The 26,916-nt window shown below is 38.2% G+C and overlaps 1 protein-coding gene across 35 annotated transcripts in view; it reads right to left on the reverse strand.

Moving 5' to 3' along the window:
- PPFIBP2 (PPFIA binding protein 2) overlaps positions 1 to 26,916 on the reverse strand; it is a 113,720-nt gene that overhangs the window by 30,312 nt on the left and 56,492 nt on the right. For 16 of the 35 annotated variants that reach the window (XM_074586149.1, XM_074586150.1, XM_074586123.1 and 13 more), the window contains 4 exons: positions 22,389 to 22,478; positions 17,916 to 18,029; positions 8,301 to 8,432; positions 309 to 401 (listed from right to left, as the gene is read on the reverse strand). In XM_074586149.1, coding sequence (XP_074442250.1) covers positions 309 to 401; positions 8,301 to 8,432; positions 17,916 to 18,029; positions 22,389 to 22,478 — 429 coding nt within the window. Of the gene's footprint in view, positions 1 to 308; positions 402 to 2,328; positions 2,512 to 8,300; positions 8,433 to 17,915; positions 18,030 to 22,388; positions 22,479 to 25,606; positions 25,751 to 26,916 lie in introns of those variants that run through there. The other 19 variants (XM_074586115.1, XM_074586112.1, XM_074586120.1 and 16 more) reach the window with 4 other exon arrangements.

Genomic DNA, 26,916 nt, shown 5'->3' on the forward strand with positions numbered 1-26,916 from the left:
ATAAAAGACAGGAAACCTTCAAAGACGCTTTTCCTCAGAACAGGTCTTTTGTAAGTCAAAATGCCCCTTTTTTGAAAAAAATAAGAATTACAAAAAGGTAAAAGACTGGAAACTGCAGGGAGGGAGCAAAAGGCACAAAAAGAAGCTACAAAACCTATAAACCAAAATACTTATTCCAAAGATGGTTGAAGAAAACTTGACCTTATAGTAAGCCCTGACACAAAGCAATTGTAAGGAAAGTAAAAATTGATGAGAAGTGGCGCTGAAATTGGAGTCTGTCATTAGTAAATGCCATGTATTCTGCTTACTTTAGTTGCTTTTAATTTCCACTCGTATTGATTTCTTTCATTTTCCAGTTCTTCCACTTTAATTTTGAGGTGTCTAAGTTCCTGTAGCAAACCCTGCAAAGGAAGAACAGCAGCTAAAAGTAAGATTACTCTGGTATATATTAATTTTCTATTGTCCTAAATTAAAGATCATGCCTGAACCACACAATAATGAACACCGAACCACCACATTAAAAATTGTGATCTAGTCTAAGACGACAACAACTATTTTGAATGGAGAGATAAGGTATACTTTCTCAAACTCTCTACCAGAAATTATGAGCAAATTTCTTAGTCATATTAAGGAAGACAGCTGAGTCTGGTGAAGTCATGTGTGTCTCAGTGAAAATGAGCCAAAAAATCCACAACTGCAGTCCCATATACCATGAACTACTGGGGGCAGCTGGGTTTTTTTGTTGTTGTTTTGTTTTGGGGTTTTTGTTTTGTTTTTCAGCCACCTCAGAAAGTAAGCAAAAAAATGCAGTGCTGAAAGATTACTAACTTTCATTAAGGTGACAATCCTCTCCCCAAACACGTGTTTAAACTACTTACCAAGAAAAATAACACTCAGACTAAATAGTATCCAGCGAGTTACAAGCATTTAATACCATACACATCCAGTCAAATATAGACTACAAATATGCTACTTTCAGCAACGATTTTTGCCCCTTTGCAATCGGAGTTGATGCAGCCTGGAGCTGCAGCTCGCCAGGGCTCCTGACGTTCTCCACCTGTTCCTCTTCAAAGCTGTCTCTTCAATGTCCCTTCTCCCTTTCCTTGACAAAACTGTATCCTATTGTTCATTCTGAAGGACAACGAGACCAAACGTCTTAAAATGCACCGAGGAAAGGAAAAGTTTGGAAGGGTAGCCCAATTTTGGAATCCAGTATAGTACATACATCAAGCAACCATACTAATACCTTGGATTAAATTAATGATTATTTTTAATGACTTCCAGATTTGACTCTCAGATTATTTCTCCAATATGCAGCTTGTACTGTAGTCTAATAGGTCACTAATTCTGGACAAAGCCAAGCTCAGAAAAAAAAAGCACTAAGTTCAAAATAGGCATCATACCCAAATGAGTTATTTTTGTAAAATAAACCTATGAGAAAAACTGCTGAAAAACTCCCTCACAATATAAGCAGATTATTTATAAAATTAGTTCTGGGGATCCAAATTTTAACCGAAGACATGTGGCAACTAAAGCAAACGGATTTAAAAGCAAATATTAAAATGGACTTTTTCAGGCATACCGTTATCATTCCACATTTAGTAAATTTAAGTAGTTTATGGAAAGTAGCTTTTGTTTGGACGTGTGATGTAGTTTTGATCAAATCCAACCAGGATCTGTAATGTAAATTCAAAAATGCTTTTCTGCTAACTCCTAATGTCAGAGAATAAACAAAAATGTGTTGGATTCATATTTTAAAGGTAAAAGCAGATGACTCTTTTTATTTACTTTAACAGCATCATCAGAAAAAGAAAGGATACATTTCACGTACATTTCAGTCTTACCTGAAACTGTATTTTACACCTGTGTTAAACTTTTAAAATATTCAGGAATAAATAATCTGTTAATTAATTAGCAAACTACCAAACCATGCTAGCATGCTGCATGTCAAACAGACAAATCTCAACTAAAAAACAGGAAAAAAGAAACAAGCCCCATAATCAAGAAAACCCACACCACACCAGCACTACAGGCCTACAAGTAAAATAAACATCATAAAAAACCTGAAAGAGGTGATCAGGCCTTACAGATCCCTGCGCTTTAGTAGACAGACATCAATGGTGACCAAATTTGTCCCAATAATTGGGGCTGGGGTGTCCAGCGTGGGAATTTTATGTTAATTTTTACAACCACCTCACTCTTTCCTAACGAAAGCCACAAAGATTAATGCCAATAATTCACAACACAGCTCTGGTTAGCGGAATTTAGTTTCTGCAAGGGAAGAGAAGAGAAAATACACAGGCTTCTGCTAAGGTGTACTTCTCGTACATCACACCGAGAGCAATTCTTCTGGCTGAGAGTTGCTACCACTGATCTTGCACTAGATTGAGGACCACTGGGCGTCAAGTCTGGTTTCCTATCTTGAGACTTTCTTTCTTGGATTCTATTATTAATTTCCAGCTGCAGTCTACACATCTGCTCCTGTAGCTCACTGATCAGGTTCACTACTGACTGAAGACATGGGAAGAAAGGAAAAAAAGAAAAAATAAAAGAAAAAAAGGTGAGAAAGAAAATGATGCAAAGAAGATACTTCTACAGTTGCAGCACAGAGAAATACATGAAGCACATCAAAGGCAAACTAAAAAAAAAACAAACGACAGATTATATGTTTCCCTTCTGATGAAGTATATCTGAATGAGTCTAAATCTGGAATATTGCACAAAGCTACAGTTTAAATAGAACAGAATCTATATTCCAGACTAATTCATGATTCTGATCCTAATGTGAAGATCAGAATTTGGCCCCTCATTTTTGGAAACCTATGCAGTCACATGAAGACAGATATCAGGAAAAACTGGGACATATTTTAATACGCTGGCTCAGAGGCCCACTTTTGCTGAAACGGTCTTGATTACATTCATTTACACAGCCAAATCATCCACTAGGAAGAAATTGCTAAGCGCTCAGCTGGGGCTATAACCTAGTCTTTCACAATTTATACACAGAATTTACTAGTAAGGTAATTCTGCTTCCAGGTTTAGCATGGGTCAGAAAAATAACTCCATTATCTAGCTTGCTAGCTACGCAGCACCTTGACATGGAGAAAGAGTTAAGCAACATACATAGGAGAAGTCAAAGGATACCACAGAAGAAAAAGTAATTACTTTAAAGTGCACTGATTTGCTGGCCAGCTTCTTGGATTTGCATGTATCAGTGATACACACAAAAAAATCCAGCTACAGAAAGCCAACCAGAGACAAGTATTAAAAATCTATATAACATTTAACTTAAATTCACTAACTCAGCAGAAAATAGCGCTGGGTATTTCCTCAGGTATTACAAGTTTGGAGTGCCTTTCTCTTAATTTTCATGTACATTAACAACAAATGTTTTGTGATTTCTCAGTCTTCTCAAGTGGAATAAATTTGATGAGATTAATCCATCTCCCAAAGCAGTGAAAAAGTTCTTAATGGACAGAACAATAGGTGACATGGCATAATTTTTTTATTTATTTTCTTCATCACTATGCACAGCAGAGTCCTCCTATAATCTCAGCTCGCTGGTGAGCCAATAATCTCAAAGCTAGGGAACAGCTACTGCAAGGACACGATACTGTTCTGACCAGCTAAGTATCTAACACAACCAGTCTCAAACCATATCAGCACCCACAGTCAACTTTAAACATTCACAGACATCCCTTTCAAAAGCGCATGTATCAGCGAGGTGAAAGAGTTTCACATCAGTTCAGCATTTTTCTAGGGCACTGTGCTTAAAATGAAATTCAGAAAAGCAGTTGCATCTATGTCACTTTATACATATTACTCTCAATCAGGATCAAAACATCTGATGCTCACCCTCTTTCATCCAACAAACCTTTTATGCACTTAAATGAGGATTACTTCCGTAAACAATTGAAAAATTTAGAGAGTGCTGTGCCCCAGCACACCAACTCTGCAATATCCAGTCTTTTATAGGCTGACATGTTTTTCCAGGGCTGCACAGGTAAGAAAAGATAGCCTCCTTCAGTATCAGCTCCCCTAGGCGAAACCATATCCTTTGCATGTTTAGTGGCTCCACTAGCCACTTTGCAGCCATACAGTAGGACACTGGTGAGGAGACCGTCCCCGTAGCTAACTCAACCTCTTATCAGAGCGTTGCAAAGCAGAACACCCACAGGTCTAGTTGTATATACAATTCAGATACTATCCACAATCCCTCCGTCTTTCATACTTTCATTTTGTTTCTTTTTTACCATCATCTCCACAATCAGATGCCTCACTGCCCAGTACAAACTGGAGACTGGAATCATCAGGACACACATCCATCTCCCTTGCTTTCTTTGAAGCACCAAGGCCTTAGGTCTGTGCTCGTCTTTGACAGAGAACACTGTTAACACATATGAGGTTCTGAAGAATCACTGCTCAAACAAGATGCGCAGACTTCTGAGCACAAACTGACGGCTGCTCCAGTTGTGGCCACGTGGGAGAGTTCAGAAACACTTCTGCTCATGCCTTGTAATTCTTTTCTCTTTTGCCTCCCATTAAAAATGGGAATGGGAGACACTCTGCATCCACACAGGCTTCCCTCAGGGCAAACTTGACACTACAGAAATGTCAGAAATCCTTATCCCAGTGAAGAATAAGAGGTCTACGGAGGAGAAAGAGATGAACTCCAGCTGCAATATATGCCCTTACAATTGTTTCTAGCTTCAAGGTAGAAAAGGCTTCTCGTGTTTGAGATTCTTTCACAGCATGGAAATTTATTAACACTAACATACTATATCTTGAATTTGAGCCAGGTGAGACAACACACCAAACTCTCTGGTGGGAGTTTCGTCGCTCACTGACTCAAGTTTCTTTGGAATTGCAAGTAACTAGATATTTAATTCAGAAGTGTCCACACAAGAGCCACAAAACACTTCCCAACAGCTTATAGCAAACTTCAGATACTCACTACAAAAAAGCAAAAGTCCAAAACTTATCTCATGCTAGTAAAGAAAAAGTAGGAAAGCAGAAGGGCTGTTAAATGGTTAAGCTGAAATTCACAATTACTCCTGCAGTCTCCTGATAGTGACAGTCTCTTTTGTCTATGTTCAGGTAGAGCAGGCATCTGGGCTGCTACTTGAGAATACTGCCCTCTCATACCTTGCTACGTTAAGAAAACACATTTGCAAAATTTCTAAGGCTTCTTAGGTAAGAGAAAAGCTACAGAAACTCCCTCAGGTGAGATTTCAGAAACCTTCAAAGCACCACTTCAGCAAAAGTAGAACATTATTCCACAAAGAAGGAATTAAAATAACAAAGCCAAGCGTGAGACTGTCCATTTGCAAGTAGCTATTCTCCTGGCCCCTATGTTACATATATAAATAAATGACACTTTAAATTTAGCATGTGCTTTGGACAAGCCAGAGACAAGTGGCATTCAGTGTGAAATTAATACCTTTGAGAGGAGGTCACAGATGCTTGATAAGCTCTTTGCTGCTAACTAAAACCAAAACTCAACCACAGCTGCACAAGATAAAGTGAAACGAATCTGACACATTAAAACCTGCTCATATTTAGAAAGATATCTTAGTTTGTTTTGTTTCCCCCCAACCCCACCAGGGAAATAATTCTACAGATAAATTCTACGTGACAGGAAACAGCTGCTGTGAAATAAGCTGACACAAAATTAGAGTACAGAGCAAATATGTTTTAGCTGAATTATTCCGCAATGTCACATTTAATTTCAAACTTTTTAAAACCCATTATTATATTTAGAAATTGCAGGGTCAGCTATGAAATATAATTAACAGGCTGTTTAAAATGGTTTAACTACTGGATGCTTCTAACACACACACTATGGCGAAAACTGATGACTATTACTTCCGATAGTAGCAAATCTATAAAATCACTGTTCTGCTCACCTCTGTCAACCCTAAACTCAGACTTGAAAGCAGCAATTGGCCAGCTACAGTCTATAAGAAAGGCTCTAGCTCTGTCACCCACAGCTTTGTTCCACTTACGTAAAAATACTAAATGCGATTTCATTTGAGGCATTACACGTTGTAAGAGCACGTTGTAGTAGCCACGACATTCAGAGATACAATTACAGCAAGATTAATTTCATTCAGTCACTGTCAGGTTGGAGAACTGTCTCACTTGAAGCAATTAGTTTACCACAACACAACTGTGTACGTATAAAGGAGGGCAAACAAAAGGTAGGCTGTTGGCGTACATAAGAGTGGTTTATTGACTAGAAAGATGTAATTGGGCAGCAGAGGCAAGGAATTCAGGAAGACACTCAAAGATACTACCAACTTTAAGCAGCAGTTGTAGTCTAAAAGTATAAAGAAAATTTATTAATACATTTCATTCTGATTCTTTGAAATTGTGTTTGTATTGGAAATCAGTAAAATTTACAGTAAAAGGAGCTGAAATAGGGTTAAAACATTAGAATTCAAGTAAGCATCCAGTTTGACTGAAAGCAACCCCTGTTCATCTTGAAAAATTGGATTAATGCTTATTCAGGACAATCTCAAATAATTTTTTAAAATCGCCCAATGAGCAAACCAAAAATGCTGTTTAATCCCCACAGCTTTACTTGCAACACCTGTTTCCCTTGCTTTGTATACACAGGTTTGCAACTTTCAACAGGACAGAAATCTAACCCCATCTTGGGGTAGTTAATAATTCAGGGCATACTTAACACCATGATTCTCAACTTTTCCATCAGATTAGAATCCTTTTCCACCTCGGCAGGAACGGTTCCTATCACTTAGCAACACAACAAAGGCTTCCAGGCCAGTAAAACTCAACTTTTCCATACAAGGGGTCCACACAGCTTGTTGCTGTGGCAGAAGAATTTCACAGGTTGTAGCCTCACCCCCATCACAGGCCCAGGCCTTCTGGGTACTTAAATGGCCCGTCAATGCAAATGTACTCAAACACTTGCAGCTTTCCAGGAGTCAGGCTGACTGGGCATGTCCTGCAATAATTTAAGCAGCCTTGTCCTGGTATTGGACATGTTGGAAGTGCTGAAGGCCTCTCGGGAAGATGGCTGTTGGGGGCAGGTTGCCATCTGCAGCAATTAGGCACTGCACAAACCTGTTTAGATCTTCAGGTAGTACGAGACTGCTCAGGCCTTCTGTACAGAAGACACTGACAATTATGAGTGAAAGAGCATGAGAAGGCCACAGATGGTAAAAACAGCAGCTGGTGCCTCTCTGGCTTGCAACCTCCGCCAGAAATTGCTCTCTTTAAGCTATCTTTTAATCTCTAAAGAAAACTTCAGAGGATAAATAAATCAAAAAACAAACACACCCCAAACGTATTATGTCACTGGAGGTAAAGTACTTATGTATAGTTATCAAATAATCCACTAGCAACATTATGGAGAGCAAACAGTTTTCTAACACCGCCTGGGTTTCAAATTCTCCTAAGTCAGTGTGGAACATTAAGTCTTTTTTCAGTCAGCAATGTGTAAATCTTGGACCCAGTAATCCTCCCTTGCCAGGTAATCCTCTCCTGGCTAGTTGGTCCCCTCACTGGACCACTGAGTAGGGCAACAAATGGCAATTCGTATGAATTACCATCTTCCACAATTGCTTTCCTGCTCAGCCCCCACCTGCTGCTTGCTACCATGAAATGAACGTTGTTCATACGATTCCCTACTTCGTACTCTCTTTCTTAACAAATATGGTAAAAAGCAAAGCTTCTTTGATGTCCAGAACTCTCCACATCTGAAGGGGGCGAAGGTTAGAATTTCCCCCAACGCACGTCATTTTTTTGCACTATTAATTATGTAACCACAAAGGGAAAGGTTCATTTGAGGAAAATGCCCCTTGTCTTTCCCTCCCAAGTGCCACGAATGCATTAAAATCGCCGAGGGTGACCATCTAAGTGTTTGTAGCACCCCTGATTCTACTGAACTGCCAGCCTTCTCTGCCGCAGAAACAAGGAACTGTAAGAGCCCTGGTTGGCCTCACGTGGCCACACCAGTCCAGCTCCTGTAGAAAGGAAAGGGTTACGTGAACGCCAACTGTAATGTATGCTTCTCTTCTGGAAGGGACTTTGTGCCTTGATTAAAGCCAAACAGCAACCTTTGAAGTATAATGAGAGAGGGGAAAAGAAACCACATCCCAAAAATGTATAATCATATTCCTCACTGAATTCACAGGACCAATGATACGGACTGTGCTGTAAGCACAAAAAACACTATCGTGTGCTGATTTCAGGTCAAAAGCTCAGGTGTGTGACAGCATACCATAGACGCATGACAGAAAAGAAAAAAAAGAAAACAAGATAATGAAAGAAACTCACCTCAGCTTTGTTCTGTTTCTCTTCATATTCACTCTGTTCCTTTTCCATACCGACCAGCTTAATCTTCAGGTCTGAAACTTCAGCCATTAGATCTAATTTCTGAGTCTCTAGTGATGTTCGACTTAGCAACTCCTGAAAGCAAAGCAGAACATTTTCTCCAGTCATTTATTTGAACACTGACAGAATGCTATATGATTTACTGGCAGACCCATAGAAAAGTCTGTACCCCAGTGTTTAACACTTTCAATACAAAAGCAAAATGCTTGTGTTCTTCAAAAGTCACACTTGCTACTGCTTTACAATGTAAAAAACTCAGCAAGATAGATTTAATGTGAGCATTTACTTCAGGCAGAAAAATTAACTAAAAAAAAAATAATACAAATAATGGAGCGATTGGCAAATTCAAATCAAAGCAAGTTTCTCTACCTCTCCTCACAGCGTGTATACTTTGAACTGTTTGAACTGTGTGTTTCTTGAGTTCTGCAGCTATTTTCACCTAAATGTTCTCCTGTGTTCATCACTAAACCACTGTACCCCACTCCCTATTTCAAGAAAATGTGTGGCAGAGTTAATCCCTGGGCAAGACATGAAATCAGAAAACAATTCTAAGGCTGAACAAACACAAACCGACATAATGCCACAGAGACCGTCACACGACACATTACTAAACAGTTGGCTACTTCCTAAAATACCCATCAGACAAAGCTACATTTTAGTATTACAATGAACCATTTTAGAATTTCTTATCTTGTGTTATTCAGTAAAGGATGTACTACAGAATGAGCAACCTAACCAAAACAGAGTACCAAAGGCAAGCAACATTCCTGCAGCCATGCTAATACTGCTTAAAATTTTACACCACTTAGTATTTGTTAACTTTTGAAGGCTACAGAGTCTGGAGGGCGCAGCACTGAATGAAAAGTGGTATGTCCTAATCTAAAAGGCAATGTCTAAACTGAGTAACAGTGTAAACGAGAACAGCTGGTTGTGACTTTTGCTTGTGTGCCCTGAGTTTGTTTTTCAGATTGTAGAGAAAGGCTTACTTTGGACAGAGTGGTATCACTGTGGTTGGAAAACATTCAATATTCACACCTTTGTTGCATCTTTCAGTTTTCAAGAAAGCTAAGGTAGAAAATCTTTCAAAATTTAATAGAGTGTATTTTCTATATAAAATGCTTAGGTTGGCCCCCATTTTCAAAGAGAAAAAAATCCATTCAGGAGTTTAAGCCTCACTTAAAAATCAATACCTAACTTTCCAAGTGCCTAACTAATTTTTGCAGAAGAGTGCTGGTTTCTAAATGGTTAAAAAAATTTATTGTAATTCCGAACTCAGATTGGTGTTTTGATCATGTGAAACGCACTGAGGAATCACAGCCGATCCTGCTTTGAATTACATGGAAGTGACTTAACTGAAGTTGGCATAGTTATTCTGGATCTACGCTGATTTTACTGAGGGATCAGAAACTGCCCTGTCCATCACCCCTTTCCTCATCTCTTCCTCTTCCATGAACTGTACAGTATGTTGTAGACTATGGCTTGGAGCCAAGGAAGCCACAAAGGTTATTTTAGAAATCATACAGTTAGAGTTTATTTGGTACCCAAATCTGCTCTACAAGTAAATTGTTTTAGTCTGGTGGGGAATGCTGCCCAAATTAAAAATAGTACTAAACTCCATCTGCATTGCAACACCAATTATCTAAGCCACCCACTATTCCCAGTGCCATGCCTGTTCCTGCTGACATTGACAATGGTATTTGTGTATGGATGGGAAAATAAACAGAAATGTAGCCTCATGTTTTTTTTCTCTGAATGAAATAAATCAAGCATTAATCAGGAAAAGATAGTGCAGTGACTTTCTTTTCCTTGAGAAACTCAGAGAGGCAGTCACCTAATGAAATCCCAGTAGTAGCTGCTTTCTACAAAGGTGATTACAAATTACAATTGCAAATAACTCCTCTATCTTCCAGAAAAATACTAATTTGCACAAATTCCAGAGGCACATTCCAGTCCAGACTCCAACAGATTCTGTACAGCTCTGTTAACAGAGCAGACTTTTGCAGATTAAGACATAGCTATAAACGAGAACTTTGATACAAAATAAGGCCACTGAACCTGAATAGGTCCTGCAGGATGAGGTGGTTTTGCCCCGTGGACAGACTGTATTCACTGTTGAACCAAAACAACATTTAGAATTTTTTTGGACACTGACATGGTGTTCCATGATACAACAGGGAGATTTCTTAATAAGGCAAGGAGACATGGCATCCCTCTAGAGACTTTTAACAAAAGATCTATCCTTTGAGTGCACCATCTGGCATTACTCCTTACTTTTTCTATAGACTCCCAAATCACACATAGTTATGCAATGGAGAGTAAGACCTCACTCCTCTCATTCTGAGTTCAGTAGCTCCATGCGAACACTAAGGTGCTAACTGGTGTAAGAGAGACAGCTGACTTTTTTTTTTTTTTTTAAAAATCAACTTAAAATTTTACAGTTTGCTCTGAAGCTGGAGAATCAGATCCTCAGCTAGGGTAAACTGGCACGAACCCCTTGCCTTAAAATAGACAAAATAACTAACTATCCCTAGTTTGTTTTCAATGGAGCTACACTGATTTAAAACAGCTGACAATTTCTCTTGCATCTAGAGAGTCTAACTTTTGCTTTGAAAGAAAGTGCCGTTTAAAGTAAATGTCCCCTCTTGAAATGGTAACATCTGGAAGCAATTATTTTCATCTTCAAGCAGATGCTCGCAGTGAACAGCTCATTAAGAATGTGACCCATTTTGTTACAAAGAAATTATAGTGTATTTCAGTGGTATGATGCAACTTGATTTCAGCCAGAATAAATATGCAATTGTAAGAAAAGAAAATACAAATTTATGTTATTGGTTTTAAAGCAAAAAAGATAATATAAAACAGGCAAAGTGGTAATTTGGACTGTAGCAGCTTTAGGAGGATCTTAAAAGAGCTGAAATATAGAACAGAAATAGAACATGTTCTAGGGAATCTTATTTATAAACAAGATACTTGTTTTTAATTTTAAAACGTACTATAATTATAATTTCTCAATGTTCTTTTTTTTTTTTGAAACTCAACTTTTAACTTTAAAAATTAAGAAAAAAAGCTATTTTAGAGTAGAATAATTACAAAGAGGAGTCATTTGGAAGCTACAATATGCATATACCAGACAGATCAATGAACAGCAAACTATTTCCAAACACAATTGTATTTTTAAAACTCACACTGTATACTTTTAAAATATTCCAAATGAAACAGAAACATATGCCGTATATCTCACTTCCACATTTTGTTGTCTTGGAAATACATAATTCTTATAAAGCTGCTTATAAAATTTAACACGAGAAAATAGCTTAGACACTACACTATCCTAGACAGCCAGCTGCAAGCACAGAAAATTCCAGTATATTGAGCACTCCACAAAACAGAAGCAACAATCCGATCATACCACACACTGATTGAGAAACCATAAGTAAGATTTTAGTCAAGTAGGGGGGAAAAAAACCCCCAAAGATCCCATTTTTCACCTGTGCACTATACAAAGTACAACACACAAAAAATATCAGACTTTTCACCCTTTTTAAAATAGTTGAGAGAAACAGACAAACCAAGCTACATACCTGGTAAGCAAAATTCATCAAGAACCACTGCTAATGAGGACAGAACTTCTCAAGTGCTGTGTGTCAGCTGTGGTAGAAATAAGATATTTGCTTAACTGAAAACACAGCTGAGAGCAATGTACATGTGTAATCAGCATGAAATGGTGCAAGTCAGTAGCAGAGAGTCGATTACAGCCCTCCAATTCATCATTTGCCCATTATATAGTTAAGCAATGGAAAGGACAGAACTTCCTACTGCTCTGCCAATTTGAACAGCCCTTTGCATACGCCTGACGAGCAGATTCTTGCCTACATTAAATGTAAAATAACAAAGCAGGGTAATGCTCACCTGTAGAGATAAGCTGCACAACTTGAGAGCACACTCTGAAAACCTTACGCCTCACAACCAGAGCAGCACAGAGCACACTTCAAAAATCTGAAACACTAAGCTAGCTGCTGGCAAGAAGTTACTGCATGCTATAAACAAGTGCTGAAATTCATCTAAGATCAGATAACTCGGGCAATTGAAAGTTGAAGGAATGATCCTTGCCAGCCAGCAAAGTTCCTGAGAAGCAAACAGATACACACCAGATTTACACTCCGCAACCATGATAGGATTCTGGTTCCCCTGAGTGTAAGACAGCTGCAAAAGCAGAACAGGTAGGCACTAAACTGCATTAGATTCAAGTGCCTATTCTCATACAGCTCCTCCCTGCATTCTTTTAATCCACTGATTTTTAAAAGATTCTCCCTTGTGCCTCACAAGGGGCACTGTCTGGCACACTTTCCCCTGCTCCTTGCACCCAAGCAGCAGTTGACCATAAACTGACACAAGAAACAGAAATTCAGTCCTCTTCGCATTCAAGCATTTCAGTTTCTATGTGTATTTTTAACACAGAAAGAATTTTAAGGCCAAGTGCTTTGTACTTTGCAAGACAATTTACTTGATAGAAGACACGATCGTGTTTACACAATGCAACCATCTGACAAAAGTCCCCTGGATTGCTTCTAGCAATTATGTGTCAGAAATAATTGGGAAGGCAGAAACACACAGTCAGACCTCGTCTAGGATTTGGTACGGTCAGGTACAGGAAAGCCACTGCCACACAGACCAGCGTTTTGATTGGCACAGCAAACTCTACACTGCTACACTTTATGCCACAGAGCTTCAATGGGAACTACTATTGTTAAATACATCAAATGCCGCACTGAAATAGCAAAGAGGTAACTACCTATTCTTACTCACGATGATTACCATAACAAATCCACTTAAAAGAAGAACTGTGGAGGTGAAATCTGTATGTGCAGAAAATTCACTTTTCGAACTGACTTAACACAGCTGTGCAGATTGACAGCGTAGATTCCATAGCACTAACGTGTTTACATTATGCATGGCTGGTACTTTCTGTTATGGGACAGTTTAGGCTACTTTATAGAGTAAGAATTTTGCTTTCCAATTCTATTCTACAAATGAAAGAAAAGTTGATAGCAAGTTCATAGGAGGTTCCCCCAAAGCTAACACAGCAGATGTTCAAGGCCCTCTCTTCCCTTAAAAAAATGTTTCTTCCCTTAAAAAAATGTTTCCTTCTTAAAATCGAGTGGAAGAAAGTACTTAGAAATGCCACAAACTAACTTAGAGGAAGACACATACACATCATTGTTCTCTAAAATTGGCTGTAATTTTACATTTTAAAGCAGCTGATATACTGCAAATGGACTGTCACAGCATAAATCGTTTTCATAGGATAATTCTAGGAGGTGGGATTTTTATTTCAAGACTTAGTCATTACAATGTGCTAAGGGGCAAGGCAGGTAACTGTTCACACAGGCTGGCATTTCCATATCCTTTACACATTTGATGGCAAGAAAGAGATACCACTGTATCTGGCGTCTTGCTCCCAGTCATGCTTCAGAAAATTTCCTCTCAACATTTACGATGAAAGATGACCAAGGAAATGTGTTTCTCAGCCCAAACCGGAACCATGCTTAAGGACCAATTTAAAGTTTTGCTATTGACTTTCAGGAGCTTTTGAAAGACCTGCTTTGTTTTACAGAATGAAAATGCAAACACCCTTAAGGTGGAAAATGCTTTTTCTTGATTAGAGTCTGTAGTGGAACAAGTATCCTTACAAAAGCAAAATCTTAAGTTTGACACTGTAAGCATCACATCTCATGAAAACATACATGCATTATCTGTAACTGTGGACACCAGGGCATCTCTGCATCTGTTACACAGGATTCTCTTGTTTCTCAAATGCTGCTGAGCCGTATTTTCTTTGGCGGTGGTTTCATAAACACGTAGATCAAATGCACATCTCACCATTGTCCTTATGCCATGCCTTGACTTTTCTGTGAGCTGTTTCAACTCACTAACCCAGCAGAAAAACATCCGCTTTTTAAACACCAAGTTAGTTTTCTCCCAGTCATTGAGGAAAAAGTCTGATGAGCATGACAGCCAGCACAAAATAAGTTGCAGAAGCGCATGGTCAGGACCAGGGAGAAGGATGAAAGGAGAATGAGGCCTTCTCCTTTTTGGAGAACCTTTAGATTGGCTCATTTTTTGAAAGTTCACATTTCGACTAAGGGATATTACACCCTCCTCTTAGAGTGATGAAGAATCACAATATTCTGCAAAGCAGCAGCAGTACCTGTTGCTACTATTCCACATTCAAGATGTCCATCCTAAATGCCGAACAGACATTTTAAGTAGTATAAAGTTTATTTTAGCTGCTGTTTCACAAGTGCTTCCATGATCACTTTGTAGCAGGGTTCAAAACAACTGTGCATAAATCATAAGCCAGCAGGATTTTAGCCAGTAACCCCACCCCGACAAAGTGGACAAGTCTCTGCTAGCATAGATTCAGCAAAAACGATTTTGCAGGGCAGCATTACATACCCTTTCGGCTGTGGAACTACCAGATTACCATCATTAAATTATCTTAACAAAGTGTCTGGGGTTTGTTTTTACTGTAGCATTTTAGGACAGAATTAATTAAGAGTCACTTTTCTTCTAGTTCCCAAAATTAAAAAGACGGGGCTTATCCTGGACTTAGGTATATGGTTCCCCAGATAAGTAAATAATACGTTTATTCATACTGTAGTTAGCTTAGTTCTATTAATATACATAAAGATTTTTCAAGCTAACGCAATTATTTTTATTGTTCCATTTTCCATTTAGAAGAAGCAGTCGACTTATGTTCACAAAGGCAAAAATCAGTGGAGTTCACTATATTGTAAATAAGCAAGCAGAACCATGAAATAAAATGGGATTACCTCAGGAAGATAACAGAAGTCTTTCTGAAAAGCCAGAATAATTATGTAGAGCTAGATGATTCTATCTTATTAGAAATATGTTAGTTTGCTGTAAAAATAAATAAGTACTATCTTGAAAGACCCACAAAATAGTTTTGACTGGAAAAACCCAGTGACAACACTCGTACCTGTCATCTCTTTGCTAAGCATCATGAGCACTTGTACAGCCACTGGCAACTGCTGTCTGAGAAGATCTGAACCCAACCCTCCCCAATATCTGATGGATCCATCAGTCTGTTGAAGTCCCTGAGGCCAGATACTCACTCTACTTTTGACAAATGAACTGCAAGAGAGCCTGTTGGCCACGGATCTTACATGAACGTCGTAATCATCACACTATCAGGTCATTCTCTTCTCTCCAAATCTCAACTCATTCCCTATAGAGGGTAATCTTTTCAACAAGATGAACTGAGAAAAGAACCTTCAAAATAAATTAGAGACAAATAGGGCCCTCTGCTGAGCCATTATAAATGTATAGTTTTTGACTGTTGAGATTTTGAGAGATCTAACTTGGGTTTCCCATATCCCACTGTCTACTGGGGCATGTAATCCACGTGAGAAAGACACCACAACTACCATTCCCTGATCATCCTACAGTATTTCACTTAATTTGCTCTTCTTGTTGCTCACGCAAAACTAAAATGTTAACATCATTTTTTTTTTATTCCACTGGCAAAATAAATTTTAAATATCTCAGTTTCATGCTGAATTTATTTTTTAATATTGGTTCAGCTATTGAACACTAAAATTAAAATACTAATACCAAGTTGTGGCCTAGATAATTCTTTCTCTTAAAAAAACTGCAACAACCAAACTCGAGCTATCATATATGTTGTAAGCATGAGAGATTAATCTCTTAGAAATCTCGTAACCAAGCAATTTTGTCAGTATTTCTGAAAATTATGTTCAAACGCAAGATCTCAAAACTACGATACAAAACAGTCAACAAATTTGAGCTTATTGCTAACTAATATGTGCACAGGAAAGAAAATAAATTTGAAATTACATTTGGCAACAATTACAGCTGTTCAAAGTGACCTCAACATTTAGATTAAAGTTTACGTTAAACATATTTGGAGATTCTCCGACTTCCTTAGTATTAGTACAGACTTCTGTAGCTTATCACTATAGGATCAGCTTTGTAAGCAATTTGTGCACGTGCCTAATGCCAGATGGGTAAATGCAAATATTTTCATTAAAATAGCAATGTACATGCATTATTATATTCTATTTTCAAATGCCTCGGTGTTCTCTTAAATCAGGCTTTAAATTCACAGTTTCCTCAGAAGACTATCAGAGCAGAAAATTTTAAGTCAGAGAAACAATAAACAGTTTTAGCAGAAGTCATAGAACAACTATCTAGTTTTAGATTGAAACAGGAAACTTATACAGCCTATTGTGAATGCCTTCCTGAAGTTTGAAAACAGATTTTCATCACATAAATAGTTGCTGTTCTTTAATTTCACTTCAGATTTCACTGAAAAACTAAATGCGCTCGCTATTTGCATTTTCAAAAACATCCCCTCATTTAACTATGGGAATAAAACTTTCCCCAGCTGGAAACATTTTGGGCTGCAAAAGTTGTGGGAGACCAAGTTTTTTTTAGAGAAGCTCGGAGAATGATAACTTTAAAAGGTTTATTTATCTTACAGAAACTGCTGCAGTTTACGTTCATATATGTACATGGATCCTTATCACAGTAAAATAAGTTTATATATGTAAACACAACTGTAATTTATAGGTTTATATAGATTAACACAAGTATAATTTAAAGCCATGAATAGTTCATAGACAGACATATATTTCACACAGAATAAAACAGTAAATTTATAACACAACGTTCTGGGTGGGGAGAGGAAGTAAGTTCATCAAGAACAATATCTATCCTGCAAATTTCTGGCATACATTTTGAGGGTTATATATGGTTTGAAATCTATTTTTGATATTTGTATTGCTAAACTACTCGTGGATGATCTGCATCTCTAATAACAGAAAATTGCACCAGGAAAGTTCTTTTGCATCGACAGACCTGCCAGCTCTGCAGTAACACATGAAATGTAAGGTATTGAATTTATCATTTGTTCTGTTCCCTCAACATATAACATGAAACAGCAAAAACTAAATCACATAGCCTGAAACTGTTGATTGAAATAAAAAAAACCCCACACATGTTTTATATAGTAATTTTCTTTCAAAAATAAGGGGAAAGCTCCGAAATCATGCAAAAATGGTTATAGCACCAAACTTGATACAATAATTCATTTCAACTTACTACCTGTTCAGCTTCAAAGACATATGAAAAAAGATATTTAAATAAAACTTCTTAATTCTATAACTCCTACATATATTAGATACATTTAACCTGTCTAACCAGTTACTCAACCATGTCCAAATTTAGTTCGTCAGCACAGTACAAATAAGACACAATAGTTTCATTTTACATGCTGCCACGTACAGTGTTATGCAACCAGCCAGTAAAACGTTTCTGCAACAGGAAAACAAAGAAAACATTTATTGGGGAAAAAAAAAAAATGTGCAAAGCAGCAAGAGAACAATAAAAAGAGGTATTTTTTTCCCGCTTTATCTTGTTGCCAAAGGCACTCACACATGCGGGCAAGCTGATCATGTATGTTCACCCCTCTGTTGGAGAAGGTTATGCAAGAAGCTTTCCCATCCAGATTTTTACCTGTTGAAGCATTTCTTCTGTAGCATTCAGTTTCAACTGATGCCCCTCCAGACAGATTTCCAAGTCCCGGATTTTCTCTCCTTGAGCTTCCACCTGGTCTGTAAGAACACTCACCTGTAATTTGAGAAGAGAAGCACAACGCTACTGAACTGACTGTAAATAAGTTTCAATTACCTTATACAATTAACATCCAAATGCACATTTTAACAGCAAGTTCTCTTTTAAAGTCTTCAGTGGTTTAATATTCTTGTGCACTGCAACAACCTGCTCTATCAAGACTGAGAACTTTTCAGTCTTACTTATATATTGCTCCAACCCCGCCCTCTGAACCCCCCTCCCCCGCCGATTATTTTGTTTTAATATAAAAAAGAAGGATCTTTTCTGGAAGAGATGGATGACTACCAATAGGTAGCCTGAGTCAGTTCCCGCAAAATCTGAAAAATTGGAAAGCACCGAACAAGAACATAGGATACTGAAAATATTTTAAGTGGTTTTGGAGCATGCATCGCCATTTCAGGTTCCGTTGGCATTTCACTCCCGAAAACGGATAAACAATAAAATGTTCATTCGGAAACCAACCAATTACTTTACTTCTTACAAGAACAGAAAAACAGCTTACCTATCAATAAAGCGTTCTGAAGTTATAAAGAATGCAATGAGTAAAAGGCATGTTTTAGCAGTGGCAAAGTTCTATTCCAAGAAAAATTCCCAGGCTTTGCAAGCCAAAACATGAAAGCAAAAGAAGTGAGATACAGACAATGAATCCCAGGAAAAGAAACAATAAGCAATACTGGTAAAGAACTGTGGGAATGGTGGTACAGACCAGTGAGTGTGTAATAAGAAAAGCCCAGCAGCCTAACTCAAAGCTTGCAAAGCTGAAAAAACTACACTCAGGATAACGTTACAAAGACGGGAAAAACGCCCAGTGTTAATTCCTATGTTAAGCAGCACTCTGTATATTCATATTTACTATTTATTTTTATAAATATAGATATATTTTATATATTCTAGTATAATCAAGACTATATTTATATATATTTATATATAGCCTTCATTATACTAGAAAAATGTTGCCTCAAACGAAAAAGCAACGTTAGGTGTTTAAACTCCAGTCTGAATGAAATGCGTTAACAAAAACTTATCTGTGTTGTCACATCCAACCCTGCAACACCTTTATTAAAAAAATAAAAAAGTACAGTATGTGGAAGTGAAACTTTTGAGATATACCTGCTACGCAGCATTTCTAAAACCCAAACAATGAACAACTGAGTTCACTTTAGGGAAGCTGCAGAGGGAGTGCCTACGTGATCCGTATTTGTTTTACCTGCAAACATAATGACATGCACGCCTGGGAAAGGAATATAGAAAAAGAAGAAAAAAAAAAAAAAAAAGAGGACTATTTTATTTTTTTGCCTTTAAAGTAGTTGGCTCTGGGGTAGAGTACAGATGAATGCAGGATGAGAGATGACAGGAAGGAGTGGGTGGAGGCAGATGGTAGGGGGACACATCCAAGATGGGGCAGGAGGAGAACTCCCTGCGAGGAAGTCGGTTGCTTATGTGCTTTTTTGTTTTGCTCCCATTAGATGGGTGATGGCACACAAAAATCCCCCGTGAGGTCAGAACGCAGGAAGAAACAAACTGAATCCTCTCCTTGAGTCTCCTGCAAATTCCAGAGAAAGAAAACAGGCTCTACCTAAAGGGTTGGATTAGCTTCCCATTAGCATTGTTACCTGTAAGGAAAACTCTCTATGTTAAATATGACCTGCAAAGGAATTTAGTGAAACAGCAGCTTTAGAAGCATGTGTTGGCTGTTCCAGTAGTTAGGCTGAGAGGCACATTAGCTCCTTTGAGCTCATATTTTCCCCTCTGTTCAGGATCACATCTGCCAGACTCTTCAGGGAATCAGCAGGCTGCGCACCGAACATAACCCCAGCATATGCTATGCTGGCAAGTCCATCCTGCCTTAGCAGAGCAACACCCGCAAGAGTCTGCCCATAGATAATAGATTTTCTGTAAATATCTATAAAAGTGAGGCATATTGAACAATTGGCTAAAAAGCGAGTGGTGTAAGTGTTTAAAACACCTTTGTGGGAAAAAACCCAACAAACAGAACAAACACCTAAAGAAGTACATTAGCTTCTCTGTGCAGTCACTGAGCTATAAGAAGGTGTCCCAGACAGATGCTGTAGCATTTCCAGCCTCCACTCCAGACTGAACAGCGGAAGCAGGTTTCACGGTGCGCTGTTTGACTCAGCGTTGGTGGACTGAGATAATGGGCACTGCCCGTGCCCACTACAAGGTGCCCTGCACTGCTGCTTCTGCAGCACGGCTGATGCAAGACTGGAGCGCTCCCAGCCTCATACTCCCTACAGATTACAGCTACGGACCACAGTCACTGGCACAAGGCAACGTGAGCTGTAGAATAGAGGTGCTCTGTTTCCCATCACTTTCTGATCCTTCATGCCAACGGTCACACCCAGGAGCCAGGTTTGTCCCAGCAGTCTCTCTGAGGCCACTGTAACCTCAGCATGGGACTTGCCCATGTTCCTCTGGGAACATGCCATGTTCCTCATTTGACTGCCTAGATAGCATATGCAGAACTGGTGTAAACCTGATTCTCACCCCAGCTCCATCTTGGCACCTTTGTTTAGTTGTTGACTTTCATCTACCAGACTGAGGTTTTCATCTATCTTATTTGCCTCGGGTTTTTGGAGTTCTACTGCAATACTGTGCAGTGGAATAGGAAAATGCATAAATATTGACTAAGCCTCTTGATTTGATGGGGGTATGATGGGAATAAAAGGCAAGAGAGAGACAATTTCTATATCTGAATTTACTACATTATTTTTGAGAAAAACTCCAGGCAGGTCTCAAAACCATGTCATAAAAGACCCTTCTTTGTGAGTTTGTCTGGCTGCATTCTATACGTACCTAATTGTGTGCATGAATAAATAGTTACTTAAAATCAGCAGGACAAAGACAGAAAAAGTACGTACTGAGCAGTAGCCTGGAACAGTCTTCAGAAACTAACGCTGGAGACTAGCCATCCTGTTAAATCCACAAAGGCTGATACACTTTGAACACCAAAATTCTGCCAAATCTGTACAAGCCAAGCAGCACGCATGACCATCAACGACCGACTGTATAGCACGAACCACATCCAAAACAACAGTGGCTGCTCCATGCCGACAAAGATCACCAGACTATACACACATGTGATGAAACAAAGAGGCACTCAGGGACAACGCAACAGGTGCATCAGTACAACCCTCTGCTTCTGAGCAAACAGCTGGCTTTGGCCTCCTAATTGTTGCTCCAATTACAAGTTGCTCATGTGTGGTTAATAACCACTTGATTAATAAAAGGTGTTCTAATAAATATCAGTTGTGATGCTGACCTGATTCCCTCTCAGAAAAAAAGGGAATTTACAGCACACATTTAAACACTTAAATTCCACCCAGAAGTTTGGGTTTTATTCATTTTTTTTCCTAAATGTAGCAATAGCAATCTTAGTTTAACAGTAATGAAAAAATCCAACCAAGCCTAAGCTTATGTCTCACAAACAGTTTATTGTTTATTTAACAGTAGCAGTGAGAATTCTGCTCAGTAAATTAATGCAAGTGTGAACAGAACATACAGGATGAAACATGCTTACAGAAACTAGTAACTGAAAGCAGGGAGAACACCTACCCAGTATAGTTAAGTTTTGTTTGATATAAATATGTATGCTTATAATATGCTTTTGTAAGCATAAAGAGAAAGGATATGCAAAGACCATTGAAAGAATCTTCAGTTTCAGTTTTAAAAAGCATGCAATGTACAGTTTAGTAATAGTGAAAATATCCAGAAAAAAAAAAAAAAGTTTTTTTTGTAAAACATGTTTTCTCCAGGAGGAAAGCTGACAGTGGATCTGTTTGAAAAAAGCTTGGTGAACTGAGAAATGAGAAACCTGGAAGAGCTTAGGCATGTATTTTACTGTCAAATTTTCCGGTTCCCCCTTTTCTTCCCCTTTAAGCTTTTTGATGATGTAAAGCAACTTTGGTGCAGTGCACACAGAGGAAAAATATCAGCTCTATCTATCTGCCAGTTTTCCAGTTCATTAAAAATGGTGGCATGCAGAACCTAGAAAAATCAACTGGTACAACCTAGAAAAATCAACTGGTACAACCTAGCAAACCTAGAATGAGAACCACTACCACAGCATTGTCTTGGGACGCCACAGCATTATTTTTAAGTTAGTTTTTTTCCTTTGTCATTCTTCTCTCTCTTACTGCTGTTACTGCCCTCTCCTTTACGAAGTTACCCCACCATGAAATCAATCAGGTGGATTATACAAATTATAAATTAACTCTTGATTAAATATCAGTTACACTTGGTGACCTGCTAACATTTGTTTAACAGAAAATACGCTGTCACTTCAGCTTCTATTCACTGAATATCAACTACGTAGACAGGTTCCTCTTCAAGACATACCTGCAGTATGAGCGACTCTTTATCACCTTCTAATCGTGCCAATCTTTCTTGATAAGTTTCATTATTAGATGAATGATGATTCACCTGTGACTGAGGGAAAAAAAGTGCTATGAGAATTTTTACAGTTAATATTAAAATGTCAAGCAATATTTAATAAAAAGTTATATATGTTGAGTGGTTGTTACAAAATGTGTCTACAGACCAAAACCATTTGTTTCATATGCATTAAGCCTTTTGAACGTACCCTTTTTTAGCTGGATTTTGAATACTTTCTCATTTCTAGCAATCAAAAATTGTATATGAATAGATTTGATATTTTCTGGCAAATTATCATTTTATTGGGAATGCCACCTTACCAAGACAAAAAACATTTAATTTGATCCGCTCTCAACAGCCTTTTGCCAAAGTCAAGGAATCTGGGTGTTTATTTTTAAATGGTAAAAAAATGACATATGTATTATACTATTCCTATAAATTACTGAATGAAAAGGGTTTTTTTTTTGTTAGCAATTAAGAAATTATTTAAATTATCAAATTCTTATCAGGAACTTCTTGAGCTACGTAACCACTTACGGATTTCTAAATGGCTCTAAGGAGCAAAGCCTGCTAAAATGTGGCCTGTTCCTAACTATTACGTGCCACTTCCTACGAATTTTAATACTCCAGAGAGAAAAACCACAATTAAAAAAAAAAAATCTGCAGATTTATTTAAAAAAGTTTACAAGAGTCCCATAGCTTCATCCTGCACACTAAAACATTGTGTAACTGTGGGAATGGAGCTGTTTGGATGCTCAGAGCATTGAAAGTAACATGAGCCCTTAGGGGTTCGTTTCCCAGCTCCACTGCAGGCGATGCATTGCTGCCAGGGAACACAACACTGTCTGCCTTTTCAGCTAACGTTAAGAGTCAACTTCACTGAGTTCCCTTCAACTACACTAGTCTGCAGCTGACTACTCATTTATAGTTACTTGTAGAAGGGCACCAATATAATTGTAATCCTCCTCCACAACTGGCCTTTCTTTCTCAACTGAACATTTCTGAACAGGATTTTTAAAAAAATATTAAAAATATTCATGGCTTCTTTATCTCCATTGAGATCTACAAGTCCAAATGTAAAACAGATGATGAAAATAAACACAGTGCTAATTAATACAAATCAAGAAATCAAATATTTATCCAATCAAAAGACACTTATCAAGCTATAAAGTGCTGAACTAGACACAAGTGTGGCATCTTTATGAGCTGAGAGGAACAGACCACCTTGTCCCTGATAATTTTGAAAGGAGTTGACAGAACCACAGACACACCAACAAACAGGACTGAAAGGTATCTGAAGAGATCCTCTGGTTCATTATTCCACCCAAGGATTGATGATTATTTGCAATATTCTTGTCTTGCCTACTCCTAAAGACCTCCAGAAATGGATTACACAGCCTCCCCAGATAATCTGTTTAGCTACACATAATTAGAACATTTTTCTTAATGTCTAACCTGAATCATCATCTCTTCAACTTCAACCTACTTGTCCTTATCATACCACCACGGATCAAAAAAAAAAAAAAAAAAAAAAAAAAAAGAGGTCTTTCCCTTTGCTTCAGAAAATTTTTACATATTTGAATACTATCTGTAGATCTCTAATGAGCATGTCCCTCTAAGGACTAAACAAACACAAGTTTTTCTGTCTTTTCCTCACAGGTTAATTTTTCAAGATCCGTTTTGTTGCTTTCTTTTGGTTTATCTTCACCAATTGTTCTTTGACTTCTTTTGAAATTAAGTGCCTAAGAGGAGACAGGATTCCAGCTGAAAATGGCTAAAGTGGAAAAAACCTTTTCACAGACCCTTGGGCCATATTTCTTTTCATATTATCCATATAGTAACACTGATATATTTTCAGCCTAGGGTCCTTTTTTAGCAGTCTTATTAAGCTAGCATCCTGTCCTTCTCTTTTTATTAAGAAATACGCCCCCCATGTTTATAAAACATGCCTCTTCAGTTTAACTTAGGCCCTTTGTATTAAAAGTTAGTCAGTCAGTCAGTCCGTATGGTCTTAAAGTTCATTCCTTATTAACTTTTCATAGAATCATAGAATCATTTAAGTTGGAAAAGACCCTTGGGATCATTGAGCCCAACCATCAACTCCACTCTACAAAGTTCTCCCTTACACCATATCCCTTAACACCACATCTAAACAAGTCCTAAACACATTCAGGGATGGTGACTCCACCACCTCCCTGGGCAGCCTATTCCAGTGTCTGACCACTCTTTCTGTGAAGAATTTTTTCCTAACGTCCAATGTAAACCTACCCTGTTGCAGCTTGAACCCATTCCCTTTTGTTCTATCGCTAATTACCTGTGAGAAGAGACCAGCACCAACCTCTCTACAATGTCCTTTCAAGTAGTTGTAGAGAGTGATGAGGTCTCCCCTCAGCCTCCTCTTCCTCAAACTAAACAGCCCCAGCTCCTTCAATCGCTCTTCATAAGATTTATTCTGCAGGCCCTTCACCAGCTTCGTTGCCCTCCTCTGCACTCGCTCCAGCAAAACTTTTGTAGTACCATAATGAAAATAAGGGATCCTCCTAAGTAAACAACATGCATTTCTGTATGTCTGTCTAGATAATCCTTTGACCTCAGCTATGCATCCTCAATCATACTGCCAGCCATTCTGCCTGGGTCGTTATTCCACTTAGAGAGCAAGGTCTTATACTGTACTTTAGAATCCAAAATCTTTAGTCTTGGCGGCTATGTTTCCATTAGGGTTAAAATGCCATTACATACCATTAAATGAGTTTTCTCAATGGAGAGCCCACAGGCCTTCCCCAGTATGTCTTCAGCTCACACACAATGTTAGGGGAGACTTTCCTGCACCTAGATCATCAGGTATTCAGGAACACTTGAATAGAACACAAGAACAGCACGCTGCTAGGCAGGGAAAAATTCTCTTAATGACAAAACCGCCTAGTCAAGTAGATTTTGCACCCTTTCTCCTGCTGTCATTTGCTATTTTCCTAGGCTAGATTTAAGAAATATACCCGTAACCACTTGTGTAACCACCACCTCCTCCCCCCAGCCTTACAAGCACAGTGAGTTAAATTACTGCCAACATATTTTTACATAACCAATCTGTCATGAATTCAAAACAGAGTTCAACATTTTGCACAATCAGTAATTAAGAATTAGTTCAATATCAAATCACAAACAAGATATTCTACTACACTCACATTTACCAAACGTATAGCCTCCGATGATGTCTGCTGCACTGTGACTGTGAAATACGCTCTGCTCAAGTCCAACACTCAATACTCCTGTGCAACCTACTAAATCACACCCATGTGAACAGAAAAGGGTGAAGAAAAAAAAGGAATCAACTCTGCCAATAGGTCATCCAGAGAGTGCTCAGATAAGTAGAGGAAAGTGCAGTAGACAGACAACGACCTGCTAAATAAAAGTGGCTGATTGACACAGAGCAGTTGTTTAAGACGTGGTAAAGCTTTGTGGCACGCATAAAGACAAGATAAAACAATGTAATATGAACCAAGGCCATCTGTGGATTGCTGGAGTGCATTCTGCAGTTGTGAAAGTCAGTACTGAGAGGAAACTGAGCAAATATAGTTAGCTATCACATGTATCAGCAGTAACTGAATAAAGGACCTTAACACTAAAGTCGTAAGGATACAGACCACTCAAGTTGGTGTAAGAGCTCACAAACATGTGTAACCACATGACCAAAAGGCTGAACCACCAAGATTTTCCACAAAGATGTTATTTCAGATGTAGCCTTAAAGACCAAAAATTATTACCTAGGCTTCACAAATTATAAGCTAAATATGTTACTTATATTTTATGTATTGAAAGAATGAGATAAATTGCATAAAACATGTAAAAAAATTGATGATGACACAGGATAACAAAGTAGAAGGAAAGATATGCTAAGGCAAGGTGGTTGAAACTACCTTCATGGTAGTACCACTGCAGATGAAAAGTCAAGTGCATACCATAAATACTTTACCTAAGGGAGCTGCAAAGCAATGTCTTGAAGCACATGTATTATAGTCTCCATAGAGATTTTGCATATAGTTTAATATCCATCAGATCGCATCAGATATTAACATAAAATATTTCCTCAAACAATTCCACATCAACTGTTTCTCCCAGTTCTAAGGGGGGGGGTGGCGGGGGGAAAGAGGCTTTTGCATTCCATCACTTGCTCCAGCTTCATCTTTAGTTTCCAAATCTCTCTCTGGAACATGCTCTTTACTCTAACTCAGACATAATATTGGCAGCTGCTGGAAAATTGACTAAGTATCACTTACATGATCAAGTCATTACAGAGTCCTTTTCCAAGAAAAAGACTTAAATATTCCTCCAGAATATATGACACAAAAAATATCAGACTTTAGAGTATGATTCAACAGCTTTAATTTAAAAGGGGGACAACCAGCAAAAACATAAAAGGGTGTGGAAAGAAAGGGAGGAAATGTTTGGTGGACACAGTTAGCTATCTTAATTTGCAGCAGCCTTCTCCGAGCCC

Source organism: Larus michahellis, chromosome 4 (assembly GCF_964199755.1).
Source record: "Larus michahellis chromosome 4, bLarMic1.1, whole genome shotgun sequence".
In the NCBI taxonomy this organism is placed as follows: Eukaryota; Metazoa; Chordata; class Aves; order Charadriiformes; family Laridae; genus Larus; species Larus michahellis.